General features: G+C 46.0%; 1 protein-coding gene across 12 annotated transcripts in view; it reads right to left on the reverse strand.

Moving 5' to 3' along the window:
- Window positions 1–14,477, reverse strand: part of Unc79 (unc-79 homolog, NALCN channel complex subunit) — a 247,750-nt gene that overhangs the window by 135,747 nt on the left and 97,526 nt on the right. For all 12 annotated transcript variants that reach the window (XM_057782622.1, XM_057782619.1, XM_057782613.1 and 9 more), the window contains exons 11-14: window positions 12,645–12,673; window positions 3,863–4,092; window positions 1,798–1,969; window positions 68–298 (exon numbers count right to left, since the gene is read on the reverse strand). In XM_057782622.1, coding sequence (XP_057638605.1) covers window positions 68–298; window positions 1,798–1,969; window positions 3,863–4,092; window positions 12,645–12,673 — 662 coding nt within the window. The remainder of the gene's footprint in view (window positions 1–67; window positions 299–1,797; window positions 1,970–3,862; window positions 4,093–12,644; window positions 12,674–14,477) is intronic.

The following is a 14,477-nucleotide window of genomic DNA, read 5'->3' on the forward strand; positions in this document are numbered from 1 at the left end:
GGTCAAAGGTGGCATTTCTCCGCAAGTCCTCCCCCACAGCAGGTCCAGATGGATGACCTCCACTTACCCTGGCGAATTCCATGGGTTTGGGAAGAAGGCACATGACCATGACATCAAAGCGGACATCACATACTGTCTTCAACCACTTGGTAACGAACTGGGGCTTTAGCTTTTCCACTAAGCTTCCGACTTCATCATCCATCATGTACGCCGTGGAATGGAACCACTGAAATACCATGGCCACCAGCCGGGCCAGGCTCTCTGTGGGCGTGTTCTCACTGGGTGTGCAGAGGCTCACCTGCAGTAGGCACAACGGATCACAGTCAGGCTCCACCCACCCAGCTTCACAAAATTATTACAAGTACATGTAAAAATCAAGAAAAAAATTTAAAGGAGGGGGTCAGGGTCCAGATGATTCAAAATCAGAATGTTACAAATGATTATCACCTATGAGAACTTGGGTCCTTTCGAAGGCATGCACGGGGTTGCACAGTAACATCCCTAAGCAGCCAATAAGCATCGTTTTCCTAGTGTAACTCTATTATGTAACCTGAACTAGAAAAGAATCCAAAGGATTTAGTCAGTTAAGTGATATTTCACTAATATCTTCAATTAAAAAATATCAATAAACATTTCAGTTCTCAAAAGATCAGATTCAGGTAAAACTTTTGCATCAGTAGTAATTCTGATACCCTAGTGCCCCTCTCAATTGGCCATATTATAAGTCATTTTTAAACATCTATCCATTAGAAACAATACTTTACTGAGCACTTGGTGGGATCCAAGAATACAAAATTAATTAGTTAATTAAAGCCTTGTTCCTCCCTTCTAGGAGTTTTCAACAAAAGGAGCCACAGTGTTCCTACATAATAAGTTCTTGAAAGCAAGACATGTAGAATCAACAGTTCCCAATTTGATGGGTTTTTTTTTCAAAACTATACAAGCATAGAAGAGAGTGATCACTATGGAGACACAATCCTTGACTCTAGCAGACAAGGGAAAAAGCACATCTCTGCAGAATGGGCTCGTTCAGCCGGGTCTCTGCCATGTTTGGTCTCCACTGAATGAGCGGTACAGCTGACTCAAATGTAACCACTCACTCCACACAGCCTGACTAGAATTCCTCTGGTATACATAGACCCCTTTTAAATATGCAGAGACTCCCTTCCCTGGTGCACATAAATGATGAGGTATACATTGTCTGGGCCTCACACTGAATCCATACTTGACAGCCTGCACTAGCAACTCTCCCACTGTGTCTCCTGAGGGAGGCACGCTTCAGTCGGCAAGGCCTTGGCACTGTGGGTCTTGCTGCCTTCTTGCTTGTTAAAGACAAATTCGGTGAGCACTGACGATTGTAAAACTAAAATACTGATCCACCCTGAAAACCTCAAAGACGATTTGAGTACTGGAGTATCACATATTCGGCCAAAATGTCATTGATTATATAAAAACTAACAGGCATTCCCATCGCATTATTATGCAGCCTCTTTCCTCTTAATAAATGATAAAATTATAAGTGTACCCAAAATTGGTTGTAAAATAAATTTCTTTATAATTAAAAAGAAAGGTTCTAAGGATTCTGGAGATGAGTCTGGACATGGTGACTTCCTAGAAGCATTGTTGGATAAATCTAACAGAACCGAGAGCTACTACCCCCCAGAGTACACCACTCCACTCAAAAGGTTAATTTCTCACTGTTCGCTGTCTCCTTTCAAAAGAACAGGAGACATCCCTCATCAGATATAAGGAAGGAGTGGGGAGGAGGAAAGCAAAGAGTGACAGGCGGCGTCTTACTAAGAACCATATTCCGAATTGACTGAGCAGCCTCTGGTCGTGCTTATCATCGTCCTTGTTATCAAAGTCAGCATTGTCCAAGGAGTGGTGGGAGGAGGAGAGACCCAGCTGCCGCCGCCGGTTCAACTCGTGCTCCCTCTGCTCCGCGTGGAACTCCGCTTCTTTCAACAAACTGACCAAGAAGGGTGAGTTCAAGTAAGACGTGGAAAAGCACATCCCGGACCGCGGCCCATCCAGAGCAACAGGCACATGAGCCCTCCCCCACCACCCTCCTCGAAGTCTGTGCCGTTCACCCAGAAATGCTAGTTTCATTGTCTTGCTATTTTATATTCCCCATCTCAGAGATAAGTCAAGAGACTCCTTCTTCCAGTGGATCGCATGTAGGCTGATGTAATAATACCTCTTCCCTCTGGCTCCCCAGCCACCCGACACGGCCAGGCTGGTCTTTTGCACCCAGATGAAGAAAGTCAACAACTAGTGCCAAGGCTCTGGAAGGGAGGCAATGGTTCCTCTCTGGGCTTACTAAGCAAGCAGCAGATAAAAGCAATAATAACTAATGTTGGCAAGGGATCAGCAAAAACAAGTGACTTCATACACAATGTTGGTGAGGTAAACTGATACTCATGCTTTCAGAAGCAATTTGGTAACATATTATGAAAACATCTAAACCCTGTGACCAGCTAACCCACATCTGAGACTATATAGGAAGAGCCCTGTGCACAGAATATCAAAGCATTGTCTATAAGATATGAAAAAATGAAAGCCATCTAAATAAATGATGGCAGAGAAAAATTATAACTGCGCGTGTGTGTGCACACACGTGTGTGTTATGGTGTGTGTGTCTGCATGTGTGTATGTTATGTATGTGGTATGTGCATGTGTGTGTTATCGTGTGGTGTATACTTTGAGCTGGGCGTATGTACATCTCTGTGTACACCTGCAGAGGCCAGAGAAGGACACTGGGTGTCTTCCTCCCCTGCTCTCTGCTTTATTCTAGTTAGAGGAAGCCCTGCTGAATTTGGAGCTTGCCTTGGTTAGGCTGACAGGCCAGCACACCCTCGGGTCTCCTGTCTCTGCTCCCTGATGCTGCAGTTACAGGCATATGTGACCATGCCCAGACTTTTACATGGTTGCTGGGATTCAAACTCAGGTCCTCGTGCTTGCAGAGCAAACGTTCTCTTACCCACCAAGCCGTCTTCCCAGCCTACTCTGTGGATTTCAGCACAACATGGAAAGAGCTGATTGAATACTGGCCCAAAATGAACCATAGGCTCACTGTAATTACGATCATATAATCAAGACACACACTGAAAACAACTAGGATATGTACGAAACTCTACGGCTGCATTTTGATCTCAGTTTTCTGTAATCCGATTTACTAATCATCAAATTCTATCATGTGTTTGTCAGTTGGTAAAAACAAATCAAAAAGATATAGTCTCTTTTTAAAAAGAGCATTTTAATATTAGCTAATCTTTAATAATCTTGTGACTTTGGATAGTATCTGAAAAGAGAGCAGATCTAGACAATGTGGCATGGCATGCTCTCTCCATCATCTAATAGAAACCTTCAGCAGCAGCCTGGTAGCCGGGGCCATCTGAATCCCTCAGCCTCGTGGTCCCCACCAGCACCGCGTCACCTGGCTCTTCTGCTCCCTATTACTAACAGGCAGGAAGCAGGATGCATCTGAGCTCTTGGGCAAGGCCTCCTCCTGGCTAATACTGCAGGGGCTCAAACCCTCACTTTGGAAGGAGCCACCACTTCACCACCCTAACACCTCCTCTGCTCACGCTACCCTGCACTCTCCAGAGCCTGACAATTATACGTTTCCACTTCTCTAGTTCCTGCTTGGATAACTGAAGGGCACTTGTGTCTCCTACGTACCTAGCACAAGGCCTTGCATGTAATTGTCATTCAATCCAAATATTTATTGAATTCATACATTTTATTAAAACATCATCATGGCAAGGCAGCAGAGAGCATGAGAACCTGAAGTGAATTCACCCATCTCTGTGTGAGCAAGGAGAGCCTCAAAGGGAGTGTCTTCAGAGGAAGCCCAGGTTACCTGATAACAGCCTCCACAGCGCAGACCAGCTCCTCTGCCCCACACTCCCGCGTGTTGATGGGGGGTGGGGAGGTCTGGTAGAGGTGCGTCTCCGCGGCGGCCCCCACCTCGTTATTGTGGTGATTGGAGTGGCATCTTTTGCAGTACCTAACTGGCCTGTTTCCGTGACGACCGCAGCACCCTGCGGAAAAGCAGGTGACGACCGCCCTTCTGACATGGGAGCTGCAGTTCTGGAAGCAGAGAAAGTTGAGCCAATTAAAGTTGGCTTCTGAGAGACAAACTCGGCTAAAAACCTGGAGCAAATGGAACCTCAAGGGACCACTGGAAGTGACCGAGTTTCCAAAACGCGGGATATTGTCTAGCCACTCAGAGGTGTTTTAGTCTAGTGGAAAGGGTAGAAAGCAATGGAACTGAGTTAGGAAGCTGGAGTGTTTGAACTTAATGTTTAAGACTTTCCAACAGAAATTAAAAATCAAAACCTAGAACCTTGATGCAGAGAAAGCACACAGCACCAGGAGTCGGGGAGGAAGAAAGTCAACTTCCGGCATAATTCTTTTAAAAAGTAGTTTATGAGCTGGGCGGTGGTGGTGGCGCACGCCTTTAATCCCAGCACTCAAGAGGCAGAGGTGGGTGAGTTGAGGCCATCCTGGTCTACAAGAGATAGTTCTAGGACAGGCTCCAAAGCTACAAAGAAACCCTGCCTTGAAAAAACAAAACAAAACAAAACAAAACAAAACAAAACAAAAAGGTTATCTACCACTAGCAGAGTAAATTTCCCTGCGGTTCATCCTTGAATACCAAGGACAGACGGAGGTTACGCTACACTGGGCTGACAACCTCACAGCAGGGCAGTCTCCACTCCGCCACGGATACACCAAACCGTACCACAAGGACACACCAAAGTATGGCTAGACCTAGTGACAGAACTGGCTACCGACATCAACCATAGCACAGGGATCCACAGGAAGTGATGGGAATGAGAAAAGTCACATCACAGGAAGAAGATGCCATCGCATGGTACGGGTGCTGTCAGCACCACCCTGACAAGAGGCAGGGGAGTGAGGCAGCATCTATGGAAAACAATCTGGGGAGCTTCGAGGAGCAGGAAGCACCCTGACATCAACACCACCGTCAGACAACGTCCATATGCTTGGCAGAGCACCTCAAGGGCAGGCAATGCTGGGCCCTGTCAACTCAGAGTTTGTGAGGAGTTGGGAGTAGTCCTGACAGAAACTGCAGGAGAGTCAGGAGGAAGGCTGCAAGCTCCATCAATACATCAACAGTACAGCAGCCTGTCGGTAGGAGCTATCATTTCACCTCTTCTAGTACAAGGCTACGGACTTTGGACGCCTGTTTTAGAAAATGTCATTTTTTTTTAAACTCAGGCCAACAAACCATTGAAGCTAGACAGGGACAGGTAAGTCTTTACACCTCCACAGCCACAGCTTTTCCAGACAGCGGCTGTGTGTTTATTGTCGTTGAGTTTGAAATATTTATAATATGTTCTTACCAATTTTTTAAATAAGCAGTTGAGATGTCTTGTGATTCTTCTATTAAAATTCCTTGGGGTATTTCCTCTTTCTCAGCAACAGAAAAGTCAAGTACTGTAGACCACTATCCTGGAGCACAACAGCCCTCACCCTTCCAAGAGCAGCTGGGACTCTCTGAATGAGAGTCTCAAAGTCAGGCCTGTGGATCCCTGACCTCCCCTCACAGAGCGGGGATGGAAGGGTCACTAAACCCTTATTTAAGATCCTAGCCACTTCCTCCTGCACGTCCAGCCAACTACAGGCAATTCTGCCTTAGCTGCCAGTGACATCATGGTCTCAGGAAACGCTCTTTATAGAGAGTGTGGAGTAATAACTGAAGCAGGGACTCCATAAATTAGGGAGTTGTCACCCACTTTCTTATGGTGCTGCTGCTTTGGGGTTACTCATGCTCCTTTAAGTGGCCTCCCATCCATCTCTACAGGTAAACCTTTGGATTTTGATGGAATAGCACTTCGGTCTTTTGTGGGTGCCCTGTCTGGGGACAGGAGACATTTGGGTTTCCCAGGAATTGTTCACTCAATGACCTTTCTCTTTCGAACACTGAGTTTCACTCTGCAAGCCCATGAGTTCTTGTTAGTTTAGGGATCCCCCTGCTTAGCCACCACCCAACACCACCCTATCAACAGCGCTATTTCTCAGCACGCATTCCTTCCCACTGGAGCTGCTGCTATGGTCTGAACATTTATTCCAAACCCCACCCCCAAATTCCTCAGGCTGAAATCTTAACTGCCACGTGATAGTATTAGGGAGTTGCGTCTATGGGAAGTGGATAAGTCAGGAGAACAGAGCCCTCAAAAATGGAATGACTGCCAACATGAAAGAGACCTAGAGAAAGCCAACTATGAAAATACAACACAGGAAGAGGCCATGTTTGAGGAGCAGACACTAAATTTACTAGTGTCCTGATCTTGAACTGCCCAATAAATGCTTGTTGTTTGTAAACACCCAATCCATGACATTTCATGGCAGCCCAAATGGACTAAGACAATTGCAGTTAGCTTTATATTCCTTTGGCGTTTTCACTGTTCCATAAACAATAGGCTGTGGACCTGATTTCATCATTAGCCATAATATAGTCCTGAAGTTTAGGTCAGCTATTTCCCCACCCTCCTCCCAACAGCCCAGACACTCCCTGAATCCTAGCGCCATTTTTATATTTTCTGACTTTTTACCATAGATTTCTTGGTCTCCTATGTACAAGAAAGGAAACTTCACATATCATGATTATCTATGCTCCATGTGAAATTTTTCTGTGGTTCATACAGAACATAACAAATGCATTTGCATACACAGAGGAAGGACGAAACGCTTACAACCAAACACTTAGCTGTATAAACAACACGGACGGCAGTTACGCCAGGTAGGATCAATAGGTACAGAGCCATCTTACAAAAGCAACAGCAAGACTTGTAACACCCACTAAACACCTGGTGTAATACCAAGGCCTCAGACAAGTGCTTAGCTGTGAGGGCTACTGTCAAGGACTGATTGTCACCTTCTTTTTCCTATTTCTCTCCTGTAGTCAAACCCAGACACACAGTGACACTTAGCCTGAGACCAGACTCTGCTCTCCGGGGCCTTCTAGTTTAATCTATTAATAGGTTCAGTCTTTTCCCCGTCCTCGTCTGATGGAACATTGTCACCTCAGGAACCTCAACACACAGCACTCAGGAGGGTGTCCAGACACCTAGTATCCTGGCCATCCCAGTTAGCCCAGCTGGGCAAGACATCAAGGAAAGCAGGGAACACCCCACCTCTACCTTTCAACTAACTGTGCTTCTGTGTATAGAAGCAGACAAAAGCAGAAGGACTACCTGGTCACTCCTAGGCCACATGACCAGGTGACTGTGTGTTGTGAACAAGTAAACATCGTACAAAGATGTTAGGTTTTGCTAGGCCATAGCCAAGATGAACATTAACTCCAGAAGTGGGAGGCTAGCATCACTCACAGCAAGAAAGTGGCATTGGTGCTGGAGCCAGGCAGGAGGTGGGGTCTAGAAAAGCAGTCAAGAGCTAAACGGTACAAACTGGAGGAGGCTGAGAAGGCAACGGGGAAAACTGTCTTTGTAGGCTCGAAAAGAAGAGGTGACCTGGAGGTGTTGTTCATAGTAGAGTGTTTGCAGAGACATGAGCAGGGCCTGGGTTCCATCTCCCAGCATGGTAAGGAGGGAGGGAGAGAGGGAGGGAGGGCTTTTTTGTGGCAATGAAGCACCAGGGATAACTGCTGTCTGCAATAACTCGAAGGGGAAAAGGGCACCTAATGAGAATGAGGATGTGACTGAAGACGAATCCACGCACAATAGTGAAAGTGCCTGTTCATCTGTGTTAACTGCACCTGGTGGGGTATGAGAGGGACATAAAAGGGACAGATTCACTCAGAAAGGAGGTGCTGGAGGAAACACATGGAAACAAAGAAGCGGGCATCGGGAGCAGGTGGAAGGAGCAGATGAGAGTAATAAATACTCCTTAGAAAACTTGAAAACCATCACAGAACTGGCTTTTCCTAATGTCTCCTGTTGCATAACAAACCACTCAGAATGGCAGCCATATGGGTATGTGCCTGGATTCTCCAAGCCAAAGGTTCTCACAGGACACCAACAAAATGGCTGTGCTCTGTGATATCAGGGCCTAAAATGCAATGACTCAAACTTCTGGGAACCAGAAGAGCTGCCGCTGGGAGGCCTTCTTCCCCCACGAGTCTGGCGCTGGCTGGGGAAACTGGATGATGGGACAGGCTCAACAGGGCCTCCACACGAGAGCATCTGCCTGTCCTCTCCATGCTCGTCAGTGTATTTGCTCCTTTTATGTCGCGATGACAAAATACACATGGCTCCTGATATAAAGAAAACGTTTTTGTAGCTCCATACTATGGAGGCTCAAGGCTCTGGCAGAGGCAATAACTGGGCTCTGATGAGGACCTCTTAACAGACGGTCTCCAAATGGCAGGAGTACTTGAGGGGGTGAGGAGACCACATGGAAAGCCAGACACCAAGAGGGGTCAGATTTGGTCTTCTGGAACAACCCATTCTGTGGGAACTCACTAGGGTTCTCTGAGACCTATGAAGAGCTATGTAATCTGTTCCAAAGGCTTGGTGCCGAGTGATCTCCCCCCCTAGGCGCCATCTCTTAACATTGTCACCCTTGGGACCATTTGAGCCCTTAGGGAAGAAACTACATCCAAACCGTATCACTTGGGTTCTCATAGCACACAGTTCTTGAGGGATGCCCTGGAAGTATTAGGTCAAGAGGACAAGGAGTAAGAGGTGTGACCTTTTGTGACCCAGTCTAAGTCACACAGAGTCACTTCTGCTACCTGAAGACAGTCACACATTCCAAACCTGGAGGAGGAAACACGGGCTCTACTCCTCATTGAGAGGACAAAGAACAGCATTCTGACCACGGCATTTCCATTCCTCCTTGTGTTAAACATACTCTCCTGCAAGGAACCCTCAAACACTCACTGTGACCATTGTTCCAGACACCACTGGTCACCTCTGTCACACACTGTTTGAGTCCTCACCCGGAGAATCCAGGTCCATCATTAATGCCACTACCTGCCACTGATGTGGAGTTCCTGCAAGTTTGGAAGAGAACTGAGCACCTGGCAGAGTGGTGCTGTCATGATAGAGAGCCACACTGAGGAGCTGGTGCGATGGACAGTCCACACCAAGTGCCTGGCATGACAGTGTCCACACTGAGTGCAGGTGTGATAGACAGTCCACACTAAGTGTCTGACGTGGTAGACAGTCCACCCTGAGTGCAGGTGTGACAGACAGTCTACACTAAGTGTCTGATGTGGTAGACAGTCCACACTGAGTAGATGGCGTGGTAAACAATCCATATGGAGTAGCTGCCATGATAGGCAGTCTACACTGAGTGGCTTGGCTTTGTAACCACAAAACTGGAAAGTTTGGAATACATGGTTAATGGAAGTCAGATGGGCCTCAGGGAGGATTTAGAGAAAATGGAGAAATAGTCTCATGCTGGGAGAAAGGGACACAGCAGGAAATGTTTGGACATGATGCTGCTCTGATTGTGGGGAGCAAGAAAGGTAGACAAGAGAACTTGGGGTCTACTAAAGAATTTTTCCGGGCGGTGGTGGCACACGCCTTTAATCCCAGCACTCGGGAGGCAGAGGCAGGCGAATCTCTGTGAGTTCGAGGCCAGCCTGGTCTACAAGAGCTAGTTTCAGAACAGGAACCAAAAGCTACGGAGAAACCCTGTCTCGAAAAATAAAAAATAAAAATAAAAAAAAAATAAAAGAATTTTTCCTGTGGAGTTAGAGATAACACCCAAGTGTTTCTTGTTAGAGGCGGGCTGGGGAGATGGCTCAATAGGTCAAGTGCTTGCTATCCAAGAGTCTGATGCCCAGAAGCTATGTAAAAGCTGGGTTCAATGGTTAATATCCATAAGACTGAGATCTGGGGAAGGCAGGGAGACAAGTGAATATTGCAGTCTTGCTGGCCAAGCCGATCCAGCTGAAACCACAGACTGCATTTTCACTGAGTCTGTCTCAAAACACAAGGCAGAGAGCCATGGAGAAAGACATCTCATGTCAACCTGTGGCCTCCACATGCTCATACACAGGTAAGCACTATCGCGAAAGCACGTGAGCATGCACACACACACATGTACATATACACATGTGCACACACCACAGTAATTGTGAGAGGGAATGTGAACAGAAGAATGAATTATTGTAGTTACAACTAGAGTTTAAAGAGAAAATATTGAATCCAGGGCACTCTTTCCAGTCAGTGGTGTAAGATGCTCCAGGTAAGAAAAGGTTTCTGCGTAAACACTACATCCAGGGTCCCATGAGGAAAATGTGTCCTCGGGGGGATGAAGATGATAGGGTTAGATATAAAGTCATTTGTTAAGACACAGAATGAGCAAGGCAGTGGTGGTGGCACATGCCTTCAATCCCAGCATAATATTGGGAGGCAGAAGCAGATGGATCCCTAAGGCTAGCCTGGTGTACAGAGTGAGTTCTAGGACAGTCAGGACTACACAGAGAAATCATGTCTTAAAGAGAGAGAGAGAGAGAGAGAGAGAGAGAGAGAGAGAGAGAGAGAGAGAGAAAGGAAAGGAGGGGAGGAGAAAAGGGGAAGGGAGGGGGAGGGGAGGGGAGGGGAGGAAAGGAGGGGAGGGGAGGAGAGGAGGGGAGGGGAGGGGAGGGGAGGGGAGGAGAGGGGAGGGGAGGGGAGGAGAGGAGAGGAGAGGAGAGGAGTCAGAATGTGGTGTGTTACATCATAGTCTCTTTTAGGCAAAGACCTGGAGATTTTAAGGGCATACTTCACCATCCTCGCTACTAAATAATATAGTGCTGAGACTGTGAGGCATCATTCCCAGAAACCTCGAGGACAGTTCAAGGTTTAGCCAGGCTTATCTCACAGAGATGAACCTTTAACTTGTGTTTAACTAAAAAGGTTTATAAGGGGCACATAGAAGCACACAGTGTTTCTTGAGGATTCTGTCAGGGTGGACTGAGAAGGCTAGGGACAGCCTGAGATGAATGAGCTTTCAGGCTTGCAGGATTTCAAGGGCGAAGAGAGACCAGCTAAGTCTGCTTATCCTGGCCAATTTTATGTCAGCTGAACACAAGCTAGGGTCATCTGGAAGGAGGGAGCCTCAGTTGAGAGAATGTCAATAAGATCAGGCTGTAAGACATTTTCTTAATTAGTGATTGATGTGGGAGAGTCCAGTCCATTGTGGGTGGTACCATTCCTGGGTTGGTAGTCCTAAGTTCTATAAGAAAGCAGGCTGAGCAAGCCAGGGGAAGCAAGTCAGTAAGCAGCACCCCAACGGGCTCTGCAGCAGCTCCTGCCTCCAGGTTCCTGCCCTGTGTGAGTTACTGGCCTGGCCTGCTTCAATGATAAACAATGATCTAGAAGTGCAAGCCACCCTTTCCTCCCCAATTTGCTTTTGCTCAGGATGTTTCAGCGTCGCAATAATAACCCTAACTGAGGCACTGTGTCAATCTGCTGCCCAGACCGCTGTGCTCTGTGCTGACCTTCGAGTTGCTTTACCCAGGGGCATGCAGCAGAACTGACGCTGTGTGACTTCTGAGCATGGGCCTCAAAGGCCCTTGCAACCTCCTTTTTGGCTCTCTCAAAAAACTGCTGCCTGTGCACAAGCCCAGCCTGGCCTCCTGGAGAGTGAAACTTCTCATGGAAAGAGGGAGTCCTGAGACCTCTGCCATCTCAACCATTCAGCCAAGCCAGCTAAGGTCCCATACATAATATATGACCATCAGACCATCTGCTATCATCCAGACATCATTCTCTCTATTCCACACCCGTGACTTCCTCCTGCGCGCCACCCCCCACCTCCACCCCTCATGCCCCATCCACCCACCCCCCAGCCACATACCAACAACAACCTAATGCAAGTGTGTAAAGGAGCCTAGAGGAGTTCATTAGCCAAATTGTCAATTCACCAAATTGCAATAACTGACTGTTGCTGGTAACCAGCCATTACATTTCAGGATGGTTTGTTAGTAATAGCAATAAATAACCAAGACAGTCTTCAAAGGTACACACTCAAGATAAACCTCCCAAAAAGTTTAAATGAATTGTACAAAATTCAAACAAGCAGGAGAGAATTGAGTAGGCCAGAATCCAGGTTCCTCGAGCAACAAGTTAAAGCTTTTGTCATAGTGCCCTGCCGTTTCCTGTTAGCTTTTCAACTACTAAAAAATAAGAGAAAAATGGAATGGAATGACCTAAAGAAACTAGGTAAAATGGCAAAAGGAAGTTTTAGCAGAGGAATATTTAGCTAAACATATCATTGAACATGCACCTTAATGAATATTTTCTACATGTGCTTGATCTAGGCATACTCTTGACATATATTAAACTATAAGCAACAAGTTTCAAAACAATGAAGATTTTTAGCACCTAAGAAAGAACCTTCCCTAAAATTAAATCCCATGAATTGCATCACCATCTGCAGATGTTAGTGACTAGACTCTTCCCCAGAACCGCACATCTGCTTCCATTTCAGAGTACCGAACAAAGACACTGAGCACATGACGGTGAACAGAAGCAGCCGTGGACATGGAGGCCATGTGGACATCACAATCTCACACAATACAGCGCTCCCTCTCCTCCACAAATGCACTGACATGTACACAGTGGGAAAGTATGGTGCAAAGATGAGGCAGATGTCGACAGATGAGTTTACACACAGACACGGAATCATGCCCCATCACACAGAGGGTGTGCGCTTACCTTTTTTTGACATATAGCAGATATTTCGGCTGTAAGGGGAAGGTACACAAAATATCAACAAAGGAAGAGAGCCCATTTTAAATAAGGGCAACCATGAAAAGTAATTAAAAAAAATACAGTCTTAGTAATGCGAACCAATGGATTTCATCAGAAAGCTTTGGATTTGCCTCATAAATTGTCATCGACATTTATTGGCCTCTATTTTTCCCCCAAAGCAAAAAGTATCTTTCTCACTCTTCTAATAGTTTTTGGTTTTATTCCGTGCTGTAACTGTCTTCTACTTATAGGTCTAATTTAACCTTCTCAAATATGTTAAGGAAATCAGTCAGGCTAAAGCCATACAATGGTGATCTCATCAGACAGTCAAACTCAGAAGTCTTACTGGGGACCAAGGAAGCCACCAGTGTTGAAGCAGTGAGAGCAGCAAGGACTCTGGCCTTTCTGTCTCTGCTCTTTCTGTGACACTGATGCGGAATGATGGGCTGTGCTTAGCACACATCCATGAGATGGTCTGAAATGTCAAGACGATGAGATGCACTTATCTTGGTCTACTCTGACTTGAGCTATTGGTATTAACTAGTGCAAAGCAGCCTTGTGGTTACTTAGAAAAAAATCCTTTCTCAAACATGAGTAGATCCATTAGATCAAGGCGGTCAAACTGCTGTCGACTAATGAGGCTGACTTTTGTGAGAGCATAAGAATCCTTTTCAGTTGGCATACCAAGTGTTTCCATGGAAACTGATATCTTGAGAGTAGTTGAAAATAATTTTTTCGAGAATCTATCACTATTTCCCTTAAAATAGTAAGGCCCCAAGAAATGGACTGGCACTTTATTTATAGAATAGTCTGTGTTTCAGTAACTCAGAAGATTAACGGAAGGTGTTTCCCAAACCCTGCCTGTTAATTAGAAATTAATGGATACAAAATCAGTAAAATGTATAACTTGGTTCTTAAAAATCATCTTATATAACCATTTGATAACCTGCTGTTTGCATGCAATAATCTGACGAGAATGTCACAACTCTGAGAGAACAACCAAAAGCTCTTTCAGTTCTTCCACAGATGAGCATCATCTGAAAATGAGGGCTAGAATTCAGAAACACGCCTGATATTTAGCAGGGGCTAGAATTCTAGAAACTGAACATTGCCATATGCTCCTATAGAGCCAGCTACTCAGGAGGCAAGAGGCTGCTTGAGTCTGGGAGTTTAAGTCCAACCTAGGCAATACAGCAAAAGTCTGCCAGTTATGAAAACAAAACAAAACAAAACAAAAGCAAGCCGTCCAGGGTGGGGCATGTTCAGTACTCGGGAGATAGAGACAGGGAAATCCAGGGTTCGGTGCCAGCCTGAGTGACATTAATAAGACCCTGTCTAAGAAGAAACCAACAAAATATAGTGGCACGGACTTCTGAATGTGACTGTCCAACGTCAGGCACCAGAGGTTCACTAGGAAAGCGGCCTGATGCATGACTCTGTCCATACTATGAGCCCAAAGCTTCCTACAGATGAAGGAAATTTTCAAAATGTCCCTGAAAGGAAATGGAGGCCGATGGCATCGCTCTGTGTTACAGGTGGCACTCATCAAATTAACTTATCTCTTACAGTTGACATAACCTAATATTAAAAAGTAGGATTTCAAAGAAGTAGTGTACTCTAAATTAAAGCAGGAGCTCACGGCCCGTGTTAGCATGGGTCTTCCCACGGCCTCTCCTGCTTGTCCCTTCACTCTCTGTGTCTGTAGTCACAGCCTGTGCCGTGTGCCCGAGTGGGGGTCATTGTGCCTCCGCCTTTCCTACCCATGTCTTTCCTCAGCCTTCCTGAGCAATTTTTCTT

The sequence above is a fragment of the Chionomys nivalis genome, chromosome 10, assembly GCF_950005125.1.
Source record: "Chionomys nivalis chromosome 10, mChiNiv1.1, whole genome shotgun sequence".
In the NCBI taxonomy this organism is placed as follows: Eukaryota; Metazoa; Chordata; class Mammalia; order Rodentia; family Cricetidae; genus Chionomys; species Chionomys nivalis.